Below are 21,940 nucleotides of genomic sequence, written 5' to 3'. Positions count from 1 at the left end.
GATCGTATGGTTCCAAGTCCTCAGGTAAGAGGCATGAGAGGTCGGAGCGACGTCATCGTTCCTCCGACCTGCCCCGACGCTCGCACGATGCGGCCGGGGGCTCGGGCGACACCGCCCACGCGGCTCCGCGGGAGTCACAAGCGTCGCCGCCTGCCCCACACCTTCGGGTCCCTGGGCACGGCGCGACGCCGGAGGAGGTCGAGAGGTACCTCATGGCCATGAGGGCCCTCCCTCCTCAGTCGGTTCCCGTGGCGCCTTCGGGCTGAACGGTTCCGTCTGGAGGTCCTTCCGGGTCGGGCGCTTCGGCCCCGACGCCGCTGGCGACTTCGGTCTTGGCGCCGCAGGACCTCGCCGGATCCGGTTCCGGGACCTCGACGGTCGACCTTACGACCTCGCCGGCGCCGTCCCTACGGGTGTCGCCCCCGGCGGCCACTGTGGTTGCCGCCCCCAATGTTTCCTGCGGTCCTACTCAGGCGCCGGAAGGGCACCGCTGGGCGCCGATTCCGACAGCCTTTGGGGAATTTTATCTCCACGAGGAGGCCCTGTCTGCTAATCCTGGTTTCCAGGACACAGGTGACGAGGAAAATTGGGAGGGGTCCGAGGACCCTCTGGCTCTAGATTGCCAGTCGCAGCAGGACTGGACATATGAGCTTGGGGAGGCCAGTGGTATTGACACATCGCCAGACACTGGATTTACCTCACCTCCGACTGTGGCTTCGGAGGCGGGTTCTACTTATAGCGTAGTGTTGACGAAGGCAGCTAAGGCCTTAAACCTTAAGCTCCCCGTCGCGGCCGTGAGGACTAATCTCCTCACTGAGGTCCTCAAACCGCAGTCAAGCTCCGTGGAGCCCCTGCTGCCGTTCAATGAGGCCTTGTGTGACGTTCTTGTGGGCACTTGGTCCAAGCCCGCCACAGGCCCGCCTGTGGATAGGAACGTGGCCAGACGCTACCGCCCGGCCCCGGGCGACCCATGCTTTTTGTCCACCCATCCCACCCCCGAGAGTCTGGTCATCCAGGCCTCAAACTCCCAGACCGCATTCCCGTCGGCCCCGCCCGACAGGGAATCCAAGAGATACGAACAGTTCGGGAAGAAGGTTTTCTCGTCTGTTAGCTTAGGGCTGCGGTCTGTGAATACCGCCTGTCTCTTGGGCCGCTACACCCACACTCTGTGGGACACGGTTGCGGAGGTGCTGCCACAATGCCCGGAGGAGGTCCAGGCTAAACTCGGCCAAGCCCTTGCGGAGGGCCGAGATGCAGCACGCTTTTCTATCCGGTGTGGGCTGGATACAACGGACTCACTGGGCAGGGCGATGGCAACGACAGTGGCGGTTCGACGCCACGCCTGGTTGAGGTCCGCCAACTTCTCGGCCGATGTCCAGGCCACACTCCTGGACATGCCGTTTGATGGCCGTCGCCTCTTCGGCGACAAGGCAGACCATGCGCTGGAACGTTTCAAGGACTCCAGGGCTACGGCCAAGTCCTTGGGCCTCATGGCCCCACGCCAGCAATCGGGTGCCTTTCGCTCCTTTCGTGGCCACGGAAGGGGCGCCCCACCACGTACCGTCAGCCACGCACCGCAGAATGTCCAACAGCGCGGTGGCGGACGTGGGAACCGCCGCGGCGGCGGGCGGGGACCACGGCGAGGCCAGTCCACACCTCCCTCAGCAGCGCCTGCCTCAAAACCTTCCTAGTCCGAGTTTTCAGGCCCATGTGACGCCTGTGGGAGGCAGGGTTCGCCATCACCTCTCCCACTGGCGCACAGTCACTTCAGGCAGGTGGGTGCTGCAGATTGTCCAAAGGGGCTACTCCCTCCCCTTCGAGGCATCCCCTCCATCCATGCCACCGCAATGCCACCGTGTGTCGGGGGATCACTTGCAACTTCTGCAAGAGGAGGTCACGGCCCTCTTGGCCAAGAGGGCCATCGAGCGCGTTCCTGGGCCAGAAGTAGGGTGTGGATGTTACTCCCACTACTTTCTGGTGCCCAAGAAGGGCAAAGGGGGCCTACGCCCTATCTTGGACCTGCGGAACGTCAACGGCTTCCTCCGGAAGGAGAAGTTCAAGATGCTGACTTTGGCTCAGGTCCTGGCTGCCCTGGACCCGGGAGACTGGATGGTAGCGTTGGACCTGCAGGACGCCTATTTCCACATCCCCGTCCTGCCGGCCCACCGGCGTTACCTGCGGTTCACGGTAGGCCAAGAGCACTTTCAGTTTACCGTGCTCCCCTTCGGCCTTACCAGCGCCCCACGGGTGTTCACGAAGGTGATGGCGGTGGTCGCAGCTCATCTGCGCAGGCAGGGGGTATCGGTCTTCCCCTACCTCGACGACTGGTTGTTGAAGGCGGGCTCGCCCCAGGTAGTCGTCACCCACCTCCAGACTACGGCCGACCTCCTGCACTTGCTGGGGTTCTCCATCAATGTGCCGAAGTCACACCTGTGTCCCTCTCAGAAGCTCCTCTTCATCGGAGCGGTTCTCGACTCGGCGCAGTTTCGGGTTTTCCCACCCGAACAGCGGGTTCGGGATATTCAGGCTCTGGTTCCCATCTTCCAGCCGTTATCCCGAGTCTCTGTCAGGTTGACGCTGCGGCTTCTGGGGCTGATGGCCTCCTGTATCCTTCTGGTGCATCACGCCAGGTGGCGGATGCGGGCTCTGCAGTGGGACCTGAAGTTTCAGTGGGCCCAGCATCAGGGCAACCTGTCCGATCATGTCTTGATCTCGGAGGGCACTGCGAGACAACTGCAGTGGTGGCTCACGGACCGCGACTGGGTCAGTGGCAGATCCCTCTCCCTACCCCACCCGGAGCACGTAGTTGTGACGGACGCGTCCCTCCAGGGCTGGGGAGGCCACATGGGAGAGGCGGAGATCAGAGGCCTCTGGTCTCCGGCGGAGTCCCGGCTCCATATCAACATGTTGGAGCTGTGGGCGATTCGTCTAGCACTGAAAGCATTCCTCCCCTCTGTCCGGGGGAGTGCAGTGCAAGTGTTCACCGACAACACCACCGCCATGTGGTACTGCAACAAACAAGGCGGGGTGGGGTCGTGGACCCTTTGCCAAGAGGCTCTGCGCCTATGGCAATGGCTGGAACATCAGGGCGTGACCCTGGTGGTTCAACACCTGGCAGGCTCTCTGAATGCCAGGGCGGACGAACTCAGCCGTCGGTGCATGATGGATCACGAATGGCGTCTGAACTCGGACGTGGCGCAAGGTCTCTTTCAGCAGTGGGGAGAGCCTTGGTTAGATCTATTCGCCACAGAAGAGAACGCGCAATGTCATCAGTTCTGCGCGTTGGAATTTCCAAGGCGGCACTCGCTCGGAGACGCTTTTCGTCGCGAGTGGAGCTGCGGTCTGTTGTACACCTTTCCGCCTATACCACTTCTGCCCAGAGTGCTGAAGAAGATCAGGCGCGACCGGGCCCAGGTTATCCTTGTGGCTCCGGACTGGGCACGAAGATACTGGTATCCCGAGCTACTCAGCATGTGGGTCGATCCCCCGATTCGTCTGCCTCTTCGGGAGGACCTTCTGTCGCAGCAGCAGGGGACGGTGCTGCACCCGAACCTGTCCAGTCTCCACCTACAAGCTTGGAGATTGAGCGGCGACAGTTGAGGCCATTTGACTTGCCTCTTGAAGTCTGTGATATCATTCTGGCAGCCAGGCGTCCCTCCACAAAGTCGGTATACGCCTGCAGGTGGAACAGATTTGTGGCATGGTGCACAGCAAAGGCTGTGGATCCTCTCTCTGCACCCCTTTCGGAAGTGCTGCTCTTTCTTCTTTCCCTTGCCCAGCAGGGCTCTGCTCTGGGCACTCTTAAAGGGTACCTTTCTGCTCTTTCCGCCTTCTTAAGGCTACCTGATCAGCCTTCTTTATTCAAGTCCCCCATTGTAAGCAGATTTCTGAAGGGCATCACACACATGTTTCCTCCTGTTCCCTTTGTGATGCCCCAGTGGGACTTGAATCTTGTTCTCACTTATCTGATGTGTGCTCCCTTTGAGCCACTCCATAACTGTCCTCTCCGTCTTCTCACGTTGAAAACTGCCTTCCTGGTTGCCATCACCTCTGCCAGGAGAGTGAGTGAGCTCCAGGCTCTTTCTTCTTCTCCACCTTTCCTATCTGTTCATCCTGACAAGGTGGTGTTACTTACACGACCTTCCTTTCTGCCCAAGGTTGTCAAGGCCTTCCACATCGGGCAGTCCATCACTTTGCCCACCTTCTTTCCGCCTCCGCATCCCTCGAAAGAGGAAGAGAGGCTCCACCGTCTGGATCCAAAACGTGCGCTCTCCTACTACCTAGATCGCACACGCCAATTCCGGGTGGATGACCAACTCTTTGTTGGTTACGTGGGCGCGAAGAAGGGAAAGGCTGTACACAAGAGGACCATTTCAAGGTGGATCATCTTGTGTATTCAAGCATGTTACTCCATGGCGAGGAAGGAGCCCCCTGCTGGGTTGCGGGCTCATTCCACTCGGGACACGGCGACAACAACTGCCCTGGGCCGAGGAGTCCCTTTACAGGACATTTGCCAGGCAGCTACGTGGGCCTCGCTGCACACGTTCGCAAGACACTACTGCCTGGACAGTCAAGTCCGGAGGGATGGCTTCTTTGGCCGTTCCGTCCTCCAGGACTTTGTGTGATATTGGTTCGCAGACCCACCACCGGGGTTGGTATTGCTGGGGTATCTATTCTAAGGTAAGGAATCTATCACTAACGTGTCTCTTTCAGATGCACAAGTTACTACTTGTGTAACGATATATCTGTAAGAGACATTAGTTAGTGATAGATTCCTTACCGACCCACCCATCCTCCCCGTTCTGCGAACCGATATCTAGGGTTAAGGTCATCCCCTTTCAGGGCCCTAGTTTCATGGACACCAAGATTGCTACGTCTGCCACCTTCTTAGCTGCTGAGGAAAAAAATTGCTGGGGGAAGGACCTAGATTTAAGGCGGTGATGATCCTTCGGCAGTAAATGCGTCTCTTGTAGGAGGCATATATCAGCAGCAGTATGTTCCAGGAGGGAGAGTATTGCCCTGCGCTTATTGGGATTGTTAAGCCCTCGCACATTGAGGGAGAGAATTTTCAGTAGACGGGACATCTTAAGCGGTTAGGCTGGCCTGTGCTACGCAGTGCATCTTGCGTGGCGGTATGGAGAGCTTCAAAAAGAAAAGAATCCTGGACAAGGAGCGCCCCCCTCGCTCCCCCCAACCCCAAAAACTCAACCCCCAACTTCCCCTCCTCCCTTCCTCCGAGCACTGGACGACCTCCCCACCCTCCAACACCCTCCTCCCCGAGCCCCCCCTAACCCCAACTGCAGGAACTTCATCAAACACCTTCAACCCCACTCTGCCTCCCTCCCTCCCATCTCCCTCCCCCCTCCCTTCCCCCATCGTGAAAACCCCAAATGCAAACCATAGTCCCGGGCCTGGTGCAACAAAGTTCAGGTCCGTAGAAAGTCTTCGAGTTGGGAAACGTGGCGATGGCAACCCTCTCGCCCCCCCGCCCTTCCCCCCTTGATATATCAAAGCGTGAAAGGCTACCCCCTTTGCTAGGCATCTCATGAGGGAGCTGTGGTGTCCCTGACCACCTCTTGGATGGCTGCTTCGCGTTCCTGGGCTATCGTTGTGGGGGGCTGGCTTGAGGCGCACCTTTGACCGGCACCGCCGACGAACTCGTTGCCATCCATCGCGGGAGTGCCGCGCCGGCCCATCCTGTGACCTGTGTGGGGAGGCTCCCCCAGACTCCTCATCCTCCGGCAGGTCAATGTTCAGTAGAGTGCAGATGTCGCTAAGAGAGCGGAGTTGGTGCAGTTTCCCTTGCCATTTAAAGATTAGACGAAATGGATGACCCCATGAGTATGGTACGTCGTTGTCGCGTAGGAATGTCGTAACCACTTTGAAATCTCGCCTCTTTTGTAGTGTGATGGCTGATAAGTCTTGGAACAGGGCGACGGGGTCACGTCGGAACTGCAGAGGTTGCTTCTGTCTGGCTACCTGTAAAATCCGCTCCTTCAGGGGGAAATCTGGAAGGTATGCTAGGATGTCCGGCCGCGGGGCCGGCGCTCGTCGCGCCAAGCCCATTCTGTGCGCGCGATCAATGCGGATGGTGAAGTCAGATTATTCTCCCAGTATGTCCCTAAAAGAGGTCTTGCAAGTAACAGGTGATGCTATTCCCTTCTGCTTTGAGCGGTACATTTCTGACCCGAATGTTGTTTCTCCGGGAACGGTTCTCGAGGTCCTCCGCGTGCGCCTGTAAGGCCACCTGTTGTTCCTGTAGTCGACCTCTTGTTGAAGGTGAGCCAGCTCCTCGCTGCGGGCATGGCCAGCGTCTTCCACCACGGCCACTCGTTCCCCCAGTTCGTCCAGGTCCCTACGGATTTCTCGCTGCTCACCAGCTATATCCTGTTTTAACGCCTGGAAATCGTCTCGTAGGGTATTGAAGAGTGACTCCAGGAAGGTCCTTGTGATGGGCGCCTCTCCGCCCTCTCGTTGTGTCGCCGTGGAGTCGGCTGGAGGCGAAGGGGGCGCCTGGGTTTTCCCTCCTTTGGGGGTGGTCTTGCTGAGCATATCTGGTATAGTGCGGTTCCCCCTGCTTCCTGTGTTAGCCATGCCAATCCCAGTCGTGGGGACCTCCGGGACCGCAGAGACCTGCGCAGATACAGCCAGGGGGCTGTCTCGGGGTAAATCTGGCTCGTATGAAGGGTTCAGTGCCTCAGGTGTGCTGTCTACCAGCTGAGTGCCCTCTCGGTTTGTGAGTACCTGCTGGCGTTCCCGGTGGTTTCAGGGCTGCTTCGGAACTGCCGGTGTACGTACTCCTAGTCTTGTTGCCCCAGTTCCAGGAGTTATTCCGTCCGCTGGACCCGCTGCTCAGGATCCCTTGTCTGTGTTCCCGCCGTCGAGTCCCCGGAGCTCTGGGGGTCCTGTCTCCGTTGTGCTGTAGGGCTCTGGTAATCAGGGCCGAGCCAGTCTTGCAAGGCCCCTCGACGGGAGCTCGGGTCACGCTCCTCGAGGCCACACCTCCACCGTGGGCGGAATGCTGAGCTCTTCTCCGAGGCCCCGCGGAGATTCAGCACTGCCTCGCCTCTTCCCTCAGCTGTCCCCGGGGTCACCTCTCTGTAGGCCCCTGCCCCCGCTGCGAACAGCCGTCCTCATCCACCAATTCAAGACGTTGCCAGGCTGTTTTTCGTCGGGCTCCCGTGCTCCTCCCGCCGGGGGCGCGATCTTCAGGCCCCAGCCCCAAATCCTGCTCCTAACCTCCGTGGGGGTCTCCCTGGTCAGCTCTCCACCGTATCCCCCGTCTTTCGCGCCGGCTGCTGGAAGGCTCGCTTCGATCTCTTCTCGAGCCCCTGCTGGGGTCTCTGGTAGTGGCCCCTAGGCCTGCTCACTACTTCCTTCGGCGTCGGTGCTGGGCGCCCTTCCACCGGTGTGCAATCCAGGACCGGGGGAACTATGGAGGGCCGGGTCCAAGGAGCGGGTGAAATATGCGGCCAGGAGGCCCAGCAAGCCCCGCCCCCCATCGTGGCCGTTCCGGGCAGCTCTCGCTGTGGACCCAGGCCTCTATCCTCACGGTCTTGCGGCCTGTCCTGCGCGCAGTCCCTCGAAGTCCGCCTCACAAGGGCGGGGGGCGCCACCGTCCGCCCCACTGCGGCCCACGGGACTCGCTCCTTTCTTCTGTACCACTCGTTGCGGCAGGCCGGCGGGGCCTGTACAGTGGCCCGGCGGCGATCTGGAGTCGGGGGCCCCAGCTCTCTACAGCCGCCGCTCTGGTACTCCCCCACTCCGCTCACCTCGCAGGCAGGTTGTTGTCTGGCGGTCTCGGCACAGTCCGCCCTCTTGCTGCTATGCCAGTGTAGGCGGAACAGGCCCCAAGCCGGGGCCTCAATTTTTGCGGCAGGCCGCCTCGGCCCACGGTGGTACTGCTCCTCTCCTCTGCCGAATTCCCCGGACGGCGGCCGGCACCCGCCTCTCCAGCGCCAGAGCGCTCCGTGTGTGTAGCCTTGTCCGGGCAGTCGGCTAGCCTTCCCGCTTTCTCCTGGGCTGGGCCGCTCTCTCCGCTCCTCCGCCGGCCAGTCCGTGTCTCGGATCCCCACAACCTGCAGCGTCACTTCTCGGGCAACAGGCGAGTCCAGGGGTAGGCTCCCTCCAAGACTCCCCCTCGGGGTGAAACGCTTCACTTATGGGGGTATTTCAGCTATTATAAGGGCTATAATGGGTTCAGGGCCGGGGAGCTGAGGGAAACCACGTCTGATCAGCCTGCCATCTTGGCCACACCCCCGATTGGAGGCCTTTAGTAAGAAATTATTTTCAGCAGGCAATCTGACTTTAAAGTCACTCAGTGCATCCTGCCTCCTGGGTGGTATCAATCAATCAATCATCGGCATTTGTATAGCGCGCTACTCACCCGGAGGGTCTCAAGGCGCTGGTGGGGAGGGGTCTGTTACTGCTTGAAGAGCCAAGTCTTGAGGAGCTTCCTGAAGGAGAGATGATCCTGGGTCAGCCGGAGGTGAGTCGGGAGGGAGTTCCATGTTTTGGCTGCCAGGTAGGAGAAGGATCTTCCCCCGGCGGTGGCTTTGCGGATGCGTGGTACGGCGGCGAGGGCGAGGCTGGCCGATCGTAGCTGGCGGGTGGGCGCGTAGAAGATCAGACGGTTGTTGAGGTACTTGGGGCCCAGGTTGTGGAGGGCCTTGTGTGCGTGGGTGAGGAGGCTGAACGTGATCCTCTTGCTGACGGGGAGCCAGTGCAGGTCTCTTAGGTGGCTGGAGATGTGGCTGTGTCGGGGGATGTCCAGGACGAGTCGTGCGGAGGCGTTCTGGATGCGCTGGAGTCTTTTCTGAAGTTTGGCTGTGGTTCCGGCATAGAGGGTGTTCCGTAGTCTAGCCGGCTGGTGCCGAGTGCCTGGGTGATCGTCTTCCTGGTTTCGGAGGGGATCCATCGGTAGATCTTGCAGAGCATGCGCAGGGTGTTGAAGCATGATGATGAGATGGCGTTGACTTGTCTGGTCATCGAGAGGGAGGAGTCCAGGATGAAGCCTAGGTTGCGTGCGTGGTCCGTTGGTATGGGAGTGGTGCCCAGGGCAAGGGGGCCACTAGGAGTTGTACCAGGCGGAGGGCGATGATCCCAGGATGAGGATTTCCGTCTTGTCTGAGTTCAGTTTCAGGCGGCTATTCTTCATCCATTCGGCGACATCTTTCATCCCTTCGTGTAGGCTGGTTGTGGCGGTGGCGGGGTCGTTGGTGAGGGAGAGGATCAGCTGGGTGTCGTCGGCGTAGGAGATGATGTTGAGGTTGTGTTTGCGTGCGATGGCTGCGAGAGGGCTCATGTAGACGTTGAAGAGGGTTGGGCTAAGTGAAGATCCTTGTTGAACGCCGCAGATGAATTTGGTGGTCTCAGATCTGAACGGGGGGAGGCGGACTCTCTGGGTTCTTCCAGCGAGGAACGAGATGATCCACTCCAGTGCCTTCTCTTGGATTCCGATGTTGTTGAGGCGCTGTACTAGGGTGCGGTGGCAGGCAGTGTCGAACGCTGCAGAGAGGTCCACGAGGATGAAGGCCGCTGTTTCCCCATTGTCGAGCAGGGATCTGATGTCGTCAATGGCTGCGATGAGGGCGGTCTTGGTGCGGTGGTTGGCTCGGAAACCAGACTGCGAGGGGTCGAGGGATCCGTTCGTCTCGAGGAAGGCGGCAAGCTGTCTGTTGACGGTCTTCTCGATGACTTTGGCAGGGAAGGGGAAAAGCGAGATGGGGCGGTAGTTCTTGAGGTCGGTGGGGTCCGCTGTTGGTTTCTTCAGGAGGGTGCTGAGCTCGGCGTGCTTCCAGATCTCCAGGAAGGTGGTGGTGTTGAAGGAGGTGTTGATGATGTCCTGGAGTTGGGGAGCGATGATGGAGTCGGCCTTGTTGAAGACGTGGTGGGGGCAGGGGTCGGTTGGTGATCCGGAGTGGATGGTGTTCATCATGCGGGTGGTGTCTTCGGTGCTGACCGGGGTCCAGGCGCAGATGGTGGTAGTGGGGGGCGTTGGTTCGGTGGTTGGGTGCGTTGTTGGTGCGCCGAAGCTGTTGTGTATATCGGCGATCTTGCGGTGGAAGAACGAGGCGAGTGAGTCGCAGAGGTCTTGCAAGGGAGTGATGTCGTTGTTTCCGGCGCTGGGGTTGGAGAGCTCTTTGACGATGCTGAAGAGTTCCTTGCTGTTGTGGGCATTGTTGTCCAGTCGATCTTTGAATGCTGTCTTCTTGGTGGTGCGGATCAGCTGGTGGTGTTCTCATATCCTATGGGATGCTGTTAGCATGGTCGTGCCAAGCCTGCCAGAATATTTGCAGCCATACTTCAAAGAGCTCCTGAGGGATGGTGAAGCTGCTGCATGACAACTGATACCTCAGACTATGTTGCGTGATCCAAAAGTGTCTCTGTTGCCATCGCCATTTTGCGCAGCTCTTCACTTCTGTGTTCACTGCAGACATCCAATCAACCTTAATGGGCTTATCATTTGACTAATCCAAGTTCTTTAGAAACAAAACAGATTCAACTCTTTACAAATTCAAGGAAAGCAGAGCAACAGCATGAGGTCCCTTGGTTTATAGCCTTTTCCACAAGACTACAACCAGTTTCACAAATGTTGGGTATTTGCCAGATATTTTTTATTTTTGTTAGACGCAGGTCTTACAACAGCAGCAAGTCTCAAAATCCTCATGACCAACAGTACCTAGGCCTTGGCAAAGAGCGTGTACATCCGCCCCATCTGATAGACTTCTAACTGCAGATTCCTTACCTAGAATATTCCCCAGGTGTCAGACTGGATCCAGAGATTTTCGAGTTTACCCCTGCACGCTGGTAGGTGGCTTTGTTTGGCTCCACATCAGCGTTGACCACTCCGGAAGTGACGTGCATGATGCCTAGATAGGCGCCAACCCAGCGCGCTGATGTCAATTCTTTTCTTCCCGTGCCAGTCAGCCCAGATCTGAGAGAGCTACCCAAAGTCAATTGTTGACTTACCTTTTCTCGATCTTTCATCTATACTTTTTTTAGACTTATTTTATCTCCTGGTGTACTAGGAATGTCCCCAAAGAAACCTACAGGTTTTAAAGCATGTGGTACCTGTCCCAGGCAGTTGTCAGTGACAGACCACACCTGGTTTGTTTTTGGTGCTTGAAAAATGACTACGACTCCAAGAACTGCGAGGACTGACGCACCATGCACCCGAAGGTGCCGAGAGAGTATTCCCTCAAGCGACTTGCCTCCCAATGTCTGACGACCCCGTGACACTTGCTATTCCGGTGGCGTGTAAGGTCCCGGGACCACTCGCGGAGCTGCTCCTCATGATCATCTCCTCAATCCAGGTCCTCTAGTAAGTCACATAAGAAGTTGAAGATGTCTTTAACTTAACTGTACCTGTCCAAGTCCTCGGACGAAGCGCAGGAGCTTATGCACTCCAGGCCTTGCTCCTCCACAGAGCTCATTCCAGGGTCTGCTCCATGCCTCTCTGAATTTCCCAGCGCCAGAGCAACCCACCCAACTCTAAGTGTTTTATGAGTCCAAGCACCTTATATTTGGGCGTCCTGACCCCTATCGAGTGCCTTTGGTCTTCCTGGGTTGGAGGGGGGCTCCAACTGGATTCCCACTGGCATGTTCACCCTGTCGCCAGTCAAATGGATCTGGTGCTGGATCAGGAGTAGTGACAACCGCAACCTTCCTCGGCACCTACTCCAGTACCAACACTTCAGACGCCCCACGCAGACGCAGTCCCCATCGTCATACCCGACTCTGACTTGTAGTCAAACTGGTGTCTACGGACACTGCTCCGGCTTTGACCCGGACTATGCCCTCTGAGTTGGAGCCAGTACCTTTTCATTTGACATTCATGACCCTTATAAATATCAGCATTCCCCAGATGACAAAGAGGACACAGAGGACACAGAGGACAACTGGTATGAGGAACTGGTGAATGCCAGTGGATTAGACCTCTCTCCGGACACTGACCTGGTCTCTTTTCCTATCATGGCTACAGAGAAGTTGCCCCATTCACAATGGTGGTGCAGGGGGCGGCTGAGCTCTTGGACCTTCAGTTCCCCTTGGTGTCAGTCAAGAAGAACGTTGGTTGACAGAGGTGGTTCAGCCGGGAGTGGCCCCCTCCTAACTCTTACTCCCATTTAATGAAACCCTTACCACTGTCCTACTCGGGGCCTGGTCCAAGCCCTGCACAGGGGCTCCTTGCACTGGACAATTGTCTGCCATCATTGCCCCTCTCCTGAGGACCCCAGTTCCCTTACCCACCACCCCACCCCAGAGAGCTTGGTGGTCAAGCCTCCACTTTCAGAGTCAACCTTAGCACATTCCCTACCACTCTACTGGATCGGGAATCCAAGAGACTTGATACCTTCAGTATGAGGAAATTCTCTTCTGACAGCCTAGCTCCACGCCCTTTGATTCCTCTGCTTTCAAATGCCCTTCAGCAGGTGCATTGAGATCTTGCAGAACTGCTTCTTATTGCCCCGTATTGGGTGATTAGGATTTGGCTTGCCAATCTGTTTTAACTTGCACTTGTTCCCCTCTTCACCTCTCACACAGAATAGATTTGCTGTGGCTAAAGGATGGTCTGATAATGCACACCAAACCTCAGATGCTTCATCTACATGTGTGGAGATTGAGCAGTTTCAATTAAAGGCATTCCGTCTGCTGCCTAACGTAGCAGTGTCCTCTTAGATGCCTCAAAACCTGCTAACAAGTATGTCAATGCAGGCTGCTGGGTTAATTTCGTTTCTTGGTGGGAGTTTGCAGGCGTAAATCTCTTCAAAGCGTACCTTTTTGATGCTCTACACTTGCCCTTGCTCTGCAATAATCTGTAGTCAGTACCGTAAATTGGTATTTGCATGCCCTTGCTACCTTTTTGTGTCTTTTTGACCAGGCCAGCCTCCCTATTCAGGTCTTCTCTTTTGGCACTACTATTAAAAGGTCTGTTGTAGTTGTTTCCACCCACACCTTTTATTGCTTCAGAGTTGGCTTCAAGTCTAGTTCTGACCTTTCTCATGGCATCACGATTTGAACTGGTACACAGTTGTTTTGTTCATCTATTAAATCTTTGGACCATATTCCTGATGGCGATCTCTATGGCGCGTAGAATCCGCAATCTGTAGGCCCTGTCCTTCAGGCACTATTTACTGTTTTTTACCCAGACTACCTACTTCTCTGTACTTGTACATCCGTTGTTGCCTAAAGTTGTTTCTGCATTCCACATGCGACAGTCTGTAACACTTCCCCGATTCTTTCCTACATCTTATCCTTTCAGGGAACCGGAGCAGTTTCACAGATTGGCCCGCAGCCTTGCTATCTTTTATTATATTTACTTTACAAGACAGGACATGGTAGATGATCAACTCTTCTTAGGTTTTGCTGGATATAAGGATGACAAGGCAGTGATCAAGCACGCTGTTTAACATTGTGTTACTCTTTGTATTACGTTCTGTGACACATTGGCCAAGGAAGAGCCACCAGAGGACATGTTGTATTCTCTTAAGGGCAGGGCAGCATCTACTGGAATTTCCCAGGGTATACTGGAGGCTTATTTGTGCCAGGAAGCCAGTTGATCTTCTCTACATATCTTAGCTAACCATTACTAGCTGACAGATCAAGGATGCAGTGTTGGATGTTTCACCAAGGCAGTATTGCATTAATTCCTTGGTTAATCTGCAGTACTTAACCCCACAACCCGGAGGTAGGTATTGCTTTGGGACTCATTCATAAGCTGTGGAATCTGTGGGGAGAACTATTTATCAGAAGAAAAGGCTGCATGCCTTTCATAATGATATTTCTGGTGATTGTTTATATCATCCCAAAGATTCCACATTGCCCTCCATCCCATCCTTCTTAGAAAGTGCCTTTCCTAATAGGCTCCCAAAGAATGCAAACATTGTTTGTGCTGTTCATTATCTGTTGTTGCTTATTGCTTTTGGTTCCTGTTCGCACTTTCTTGATTGCGCGAAGAAGTAATGTAAAGAACTGATACCACTGCACCAGATGGCTCTTTGTGTAGTCTAATTTCGTAACATCCTAGGTGCACCCAATCGTTTGGAACCATCTGGCCGCACTGGTGAGCTGTTGCGGAGTAGAAAGCTTTCCAGATCTAGTCTGTTACCGGGGGGGGGGGGGGGGTTGGGTATTCATAAGTTGAGGGGTCTATGGAAAGGTTTTGCATCCACCAGAAATATCATTACCAAAGGTTAGTAACTTTTTCCGGCTTCTCCAGGCATCTTCCTGTCAAAGATATGCGTTGCGTAGGTATGTGAGCCACCTCGCATGCTTGTTACTGCAATATTGCGTAGTTTTGCCAAGACGCTCTTCATAACCTGTTTGCCTAGGCCTAAACTTCAATTAATCTCAACAACTGGTAATAACTCTTTACTGCATTCCAGTCCATAGTTATTTGTTGTTTTGCTTACAGTGTCACTAGAAACAAACAAGGAACAACCATATGCAAATAAGCCTTGGTCCTACACCAATACAGTCCAGCCCAAATTGCTACGCTTATCCCTTAATCAACCACAGACCAGTTTCGGCCTCGTGGAGCAGCACCATTGTGGTGCACCTCTAGTCCTGTGGGTCTGGCATACCCTTTACAGTTAGAGTGCCTCACTGAGAAAAACAAACCAGCATTGGCACAGCCAGTTATTCTGGCTTTAATGTGCTAATCTATGTAAACACAGCCCTGCACAAATACACACAGACTATTTGTGCATTGTCTCTGTGCAGCCGGCCTCTCTATGTGCTCTCTATGTCTTTGCCCTATTTATATTTCCCAGACTGCCAGTGCCTTGTAGCAGGTTAGATGGTAGGGCATCAATAGTCTGTGTGCATTTGGGCATGCATGTCTACATTAAAGCATAACCTATCGTATTTGCCAATATTTACTTTAAATTAATTTACCATTCTTTGTGAAATTTTGCATACAGAGAAACACACTTAACCTCATATCGATTGCTGAAAGCGGCAAAATAATGGGGAGCTAAGAGTCATTTAAGAAGAATGTGTCATCCTTTACAGTATGTGTTGTCAAAAACCTAATACTTTTTTCAAAAATAAAAAAGTGTGAACTTTTAATTGTTTCAATGGCTACAAAGCAGCGAATGCTCATTTACACTCATATGCGTCATCTAAGTCAAGTCAAAATATCTTTATTCGACCTTGGTCATAAAAGCCACAGAATAAATACAAAGTATCTTGAATGAGATTAGTAGAACAGATTGATTACAAAAGCATCTACAGAAAAGCTGCTGTAGGTGCAAGAGGAGGTTGACTCTCAATCTCCAATGTAAATGTGTAGTTTTATATTTTTCTGTTTTCTATCCTTTGCCTTGCAGTCTCAGAGAACCATGAAAACTAGCCATGATGCCTTACTAGCAAAAGTGGACGAACTTAATGCATTACTTAAAGAAGAACGTTTTAAATATCTTGAGCTTGAGAGAAAGATGCAAGCAAAAACATTTACTGAAAGGAAAGCAGATGAGGTACATGTGTAAAATATTCAATTTACTTATATTCTTTTCCTTTTTTGCCGAAAATTGTGGCACTGCATGTCTGAATAGATACTATGTGTTTAGTTGTCACTTTTTCTTGTTTGCAAAATACCTTTTGCTTGATGAAAAATTCTAAGCTGTGTTGCTTATGCACTATACCAACTAATGCCATACAAATTCTTCAGTAGAGTACACCTGACACAGATAAAATGACATCCTCTAAATTAGATGAGTTTCAGAGTCGTTCCTGTGTGACCAACATATTCCATTCCATCATATGCTTTGAGTTTGCACTCTGGTGTCACATCTACAGGAAAGTCTTGTCAAGAGGTTTTTCAGAGCTGGTTTAGACCATTAAGCAATTTCTGTTGCCATGCCTGTTCGACTTAAAGAGAGATAATATTACCTGTAAATACGCAGGGAACATTGACCCTCTTTATATTTCTCATTTTTAACATCTGCCTCCCTAGGCTGTGTTTTTAAGTTTATGTTCTCTCTCATAGTAGATGGCTAAGTGACATTATTTTTCGTTGGCTCATTCTGGCTAATAGTCTCTGGAGACTTCGAAACTACTATAAAGAATAATTTGCTTCAGTGTCTGATTGATTTCAAGGACAATATAATGATTAAATCCACAACAGAAGAGTAGAAGAAATGTCAAAATAGGATGTGCTGAGTTAGAAATTATGATACATTGTTGAAAGACACCTTGTGTGTTAGTATGTTTTATATGTTTTCATAAAGTTACATGTGTAAGACTTTCATACATGTTACGGTAGTTCAGGTTTGTGCAGTAAGCTTAACTAACTTAATAAGATTTTCTAGGCCAGGATTCTAAACATATGTTAATAAATATAACTATCTTAGCTTCATTTTTTGTGCAAGCTAATGTAGTGTAGTTCCTATATTCCAATAGGCTCTGCGCATTGGAGTAATATATTCTATAGATTAGACGCAGGACTGATGTCTACTAGGTCTCTATCGAATATACTAGACTTAATTTGTGAGTGCCAGCTAGCTCAGAGGTCACTAGAAACTTTCTCGAATAAACAAGAAGGGATTAGTTTCTGACAACCGCATAAACATGACAACTTTGTTTCTCCAAGATAAAACTGATCTTCAGAGTCGTGGAAACAATAGATAGATATTTCACTCAGTCAATCGTGCATGCTTCGTTTCACCAGAGGTGCCGAGAAAATAGATAGACCGGCGTTTTCAATAAAAGGATTTATTGAACAGTCTTCTTTCTCAGGCATAAGAAATGAACTGCTACAATCGTAAAACTGGTTGCAAAATATAATGCATACAGTAGAAAGAGTAGAATAAAATAATACTGTAAGAGCATTGTATGGTTTCTAAACCATAAATAAATACATTCATAAATAACAGAGGCTAAAAGTACTCAACTGGTGCTTCTAAAATACACCTACCCCGATGTACCTATCCTAAGCTTAGTACGAGGGAAGAAGTAAATGAGGTGTAGCATAAATATAGTATTCTATTGCCAAGAATCTGTCAAAGATTTCTCTTAGGGTCTAATCAGCTCCGTACCTTGGTTAGAATGAAAAAGGTCAGGCTCGGGACTCGATTTCCCAATACCCCACAAGGGGAGCTTGGAAACACTGGAGCTGGATTTCTTGGCAAGAGAAAAGACAGCGTCTCTCTCAGTGCATCTGCTGGAGGGTCGGCTTCCTTCGGCATTTGCTGTAGCAGGATGCGTCGGGCAAGTAGATAGTCGAACTGCTCCAAACCACTGTGTGTTTGCTAAGGCAAGTGTGGGCATATTTATACCTTGAAGTTGTCAAGTTTGACGTTAAGGTGGACATAATAACGTCATAAAACAGTCTCAGTTCTTTGAAAACTCCATGAGTCCTTGGACAAGTCAGTTCTCGAGCAAGGGGAAGTCCCTAGCTGCTGAAGCAGAGTTTTCCAAGAAATCGTTGTAGATTTTCGGAACTAGTGGCAGTATCCCTGCCTTATTTGGACTGCATGAGCTAAGGCCAAATATGGTTATGATTTCTTTGCCCATATAAGGATATGGTGTTTTATACATATATATGGGCATGAATCGGGAAAATTACAATAGGGTCCTAAAATGGTACACAACACTAACAGGGTTGCTAAATAGTCAGTTTTTGTTTGCATGCTCATGTTGCAACAGCCAGAGAAGTATTTTTCTATTCTGTATTGCAGGGTTCGTGGTGGCAAAAAGTCTTCTTGCTGACTTTACATTGTACAAGTTCTGTGTTGATAGATTGGAAGATATACGAGAATGTGGGCTTCTTTTGTGCTTCCCAATAACCCAGAGTAATCAATGAATGTTTACGGTATCAAGACATTAGCCATGTTGGCCCCGATATAGCCAGGTTATCAATGACCTATAAGAAAATAATCTATAGACTCTTTGAAAGATTCAATGTTATGTGATTGGATTCAGTGTTATCCCTATTTTGTAACCCCCCAATTAATTTTTGTATTCTTGGTTTAGTAAGACAGGCAGGCAGTGCTTTGAACGGTGTGTCCGCCTGTCTTCTTGTGCCTAATACAAAGGACTGGGTCCTAATGTTAATGTACTGTTAGGTATTTGATTTATTACTTTTGGTGTTGCCTGTATGAACTGACTATGTACATATACTTTTTATTACTTGTATAGCACTCTTACATTATTGCACATTTCACTTGTATGTATGTATTTTTTCACTGTTCGCTGACTGTTCGTTTGATGACATATACAATCAAATGGTTTAATGTTTTTCTAAAAATACAAAAAAACTAAAATAAAATAGATGACCCTCCAGAAATAATTGGCTGGGCGGGATCAGAAATCTTCCAAAAAACAAATCTGTCTGGCCCCTTTGTTTGTTGAGCATATTAGACTGGTCCAACCCAGTTCAGACACAGAACCCAAACCTTTGTTCTTGCCCTGTAATTTTCCATATGTCATTGAACACTCAGTGACTGACCCGCTGGGGCGCTTTGCAGCGCTCTCGGGGAGGTGGGAGGGACGCATACTCAATTTGGTGACGGTTTACATTCCACCGGGTCTCCAAACTCAGTCCTATCACAATCTGGGTGGGCTTCACCTTTCCCTACCTGAGGGGCACGCCTACTAAGTGGGGACTGGATAAGCACCCACCCTGTGACATTGCGACTGGGAACATGTGGCTCTCCAATCTCCTGGAGGCATTCGGTTTAGTTGATCTCTGGCGTATGCGCCACCCAAATCTACAACAGTATACATTCTTCTCGGGTCCGCACCACACTTTTTCTAGGATAGACTATATCCTTACACCTCTGCAGCAGGAAACAACTATTTGAGATATCAAACATTTGGCGCAAGGTATTTCTGACCACTCCCCTATATGGGCACATCTCACTATTGGGATCAGAGGGTAGGTTGTGTTGCGCCCATAAACTCCTGGTTCCCTCACAATTCTGAGACCAAGAAGATGATCACCCGCTCGATCGACCAATACTTCCAAGAAAACGTTGGGACGGTGGAATCCCTTGCTGTCCTCTAGGAAGCATTCAAAACCGTGCTGAGGGGTGAAGCCCTTCCACAATTTTCCGGACCTCGCAAAGAAAGGGAGGCTCAAATGTTAGCCATTGAGCGCGACCTTCTCGCTCTGGAGGGGGCAGCGCAGTGACGGGAATCCGGGAACTCTACACCAGATGCAGCTTAAAGCGTCCGAATACAAGGCATTGGCCACCGACGCTGCTAAAACCCTAGCAAGGGACAGGGATGGCCGATTGTACGACCAGGGGGACAAAGCGGGCAAATTAATAGCCTGGTTAGACAAAAAGAAACCGGCGCAGAGGGTGGTGTCTGAGCTTAGGACCGATTCGGGTACCCTTCTTACTGAACCTCAAGAGATAATTAGCGAGTTTGCAGCTCATTTCCAAAGAGTATACAGCAAGGGGTCGGACCTTCCGGAGGAAGATTCCTCCGCACTACTGGCTGACATTAAGCTACCAACCCTCTATGAAGACGATCAAGAGACTCTGGAGGGTGCGCTCACAGTGGAGGAGCTGGCCAGGGCAATTACTTATTTATTTATTTATTTAACTTATAAAGCGCACTACCACCAAAAAGGCATCCTGGCGCTATTGACTCACCACAAATAGGGGCATGAAAATGAAACAGGGACCAGACAACCAACTAAGTTTTTGGGAAGAGCCAAGTTTTAAGTCTTCTTCTGAAGGCACCCCAGTCACTAAGTTGTCTTAATTATCAACGAACTTCGGCCTGGGAAAGCCCTAGGACCAATTGGTCTCCCTATTGAGCTATACAAGCTCAAACCCGACTGCTTGAGTCACCACCTTAAAAGTATGTTCGAGGACAGTAAAGTACTGGGGAAACTACAGAGAGATCAGTGCATCACTACATTGGTGGCCATTCCTAAAGAAGGGAAACCAAGAGAGCTGTGCACCTCTTACAGGCCAATATCATTATTAAACGCTGAGACCAAAATTCTCGCAAAGGTGCTCGCTAATAGGATCAAGCCGATAATCACCACACTGGTCCATCCAGACCAATCGGGCTTTATGCCGCACCGCAACATTGCGCTTAACTTGTGATGCCTCCATGGAGTGCTGGACGCTGCCACATGATCCAGGAAGACGCGGTTGTGGTCTCGTTGGATGCCGCAATGGCATTCGACATGCTCGAATGGCCTTATATGATAGCGGTCCTCAAGAAACTGGGCTTTAGTCCTAATTTTATTGGGTGGGTGTGCCTCCTCTACACTGAGCCTTTAGCCCAGGTGGTGGTGAACAATAAAATGTCGCAGATTATTACACTGGAGAGATGGACGCGACAGGGCTGCCCCCTTTCACCCCTTCTTTTTGGCCTCTCCCTGGAGCCGCTCGCGGCCTGGATACAACAAGATCTCTCTCTACGGGGGCTCAGATGGACCGATAGGTGGGAGGATCAGATTTCGCTCTACGTGGACGATATCCTCTATTACCTCGTGTCCCCTTTCAAGTCCCTCAGAGTTGCCTTAGACATCTTTACCAGTTTCGGGAAGAAATCAGGTTATAGCATTAACTGGGGGAAGTCAAACCTCTACGTCCTACTTGTGGCCCCTCCCAGCAATTCCGCGCAACTGTCCGATCAAGGTGGCCACGGAGGGGTTCATGTGTCGTGGAATTTTTATTTCCAGGGATGTGGCGACTCGATATGAGAGGAACCTCTTACCGCCTTTGCAACGGTTCAAAAGTGACACTGCCATTTGGAAGAGGCTCCCGCTGTCCCTACTGTGTCGGGCAGCACTTTTCAAGATGATGGCGCTGCCGCGTTTATTATATGCCCTCCAAAACTACCCAGACTTAGTCCCAACTCCAAACTTACACTGGGATGGTACAAAGGGGGAATAGCACTTCTGGACATTTGGAAATACCACTGGGCAGTACACCTTTCTGCCATAAATCAGGGCAGGTATTGTGGCAATACTACTGGGCAGTACACCTTTCTGCCATAAATCAGGGCAGGTATTGTGGCGGGGATGATCCCGGCTCCTCCCCGGTGGGAACTTTGAGGCTGCAATCTAACGAGGCCTACGAAGCATTCTGTCCAACTCTGGCACATTGTTAAACGCAAACTGGGATGGGCTCGCAAACTGGGATGGGCTGACAAACTTACATTGGCTACCCCGATCTGGGTCTCCGAAAAGCTGGGTAAATTGGGTCGCACAAAAGGGTTTCGCAACTGGGACCTGATGGGGATCTCTCATATAAAAGATCTATGGGGACCCAGTGGGGTGGTGACATTCGCCTTGCTTAGCACACATACGACTTAGCACAAACGGAGTACTTTCGATATATGCAGGTCAGGCACACACTCCAGGCAAACATCCAACCCGGAATGCCGCTCCCGGAGTCCTCCCCCCTTGAGGACAGACTCTTGGACGGCCACCTCCCAGAAAAGGCTATCTCCCTCACATATAAAAAACTTATACACCACACCCCAGACCCCCTGCTTGCACTTAGGAGAAAGTGGGAGACAGATGGTCTTGAGATCGACGACGAAGAGTGGAGAAGCACTCTCCTCTCCCAAAGAAGTAGCAATATCAGCATAATTGAGACTGATACAATTAATAATTTTACACCGAGTCTATATCTCTGGCACCCGATTGGTATTGATGGGCAGGAGTGAGGACGGGCTCTGTAGGAGACAGTGTGGGGAGATGGAAACGTTCCTTCACATACTGTGGGAGTGCCCTCTAATACAAGCCTACTGGAAACGGGTGCACAACTGTATGCGTACTGTCTGAGGGGTTGAATTGCGGCCCGAAGTTAAGAGGTGCCTTTTGAACATCTGGGAACCCACAGATCTGTCCGCGAAAGGCAGACTGTGGGTGACGCTGGGACTCGCAATTGCGAAACGTAATATAGCATGCCTATGGGGAGCGGTAACACCTCCAACGCTCAGTGCATGGAAGAAGGACATGGACTGG

The 21,940-nt window shown here is 51.8% G+C and overlaps 1 protein-coding gene across 4 annotated transcripts in view; it reads left to right on the top strand.

Annotated features, from left to right (window-relative positions):
- RPGRIP1L (RPGRIP1 like) overlaps nt 1–21,940 on the top strand; it is a 1,159,147-nt gene that overhangs the window by 405,012 nt on the left and 732,195 nt on the right. For all 4 annotated transcript variants that reach the window (XM_086945185.1, XM_086945184.1, XM_086945187.1 and 1 more), the window contains exon 8: nt 15,330–15,476. In XM_086945185.1, the coding sequence (XP_086801311.1) occupies nt 15,330–15,476 (147 nt within the window). The remainder of the gene's footprint in view (nt 1–15,329; nt 15,477–21,940) is intronic.

The sequence above is a fragment of the Lissotriton vulgaris genome, chromosome 12 (assembly GCF_964263255.1).
Source record: "Lissotriton vulgaris chromosome 12, aLisVul1.2, whole genome shotgun sequence".
Lineage (NCBI taxonomy): Eukaryota > Metazoa > Chordata > Amphibia > Caudata > Salamandridae > Lissotriton > Lissotriton vulgaris.
This window is presented reverse-complemented; position numbering and strand designations above follow the sequence as displayed.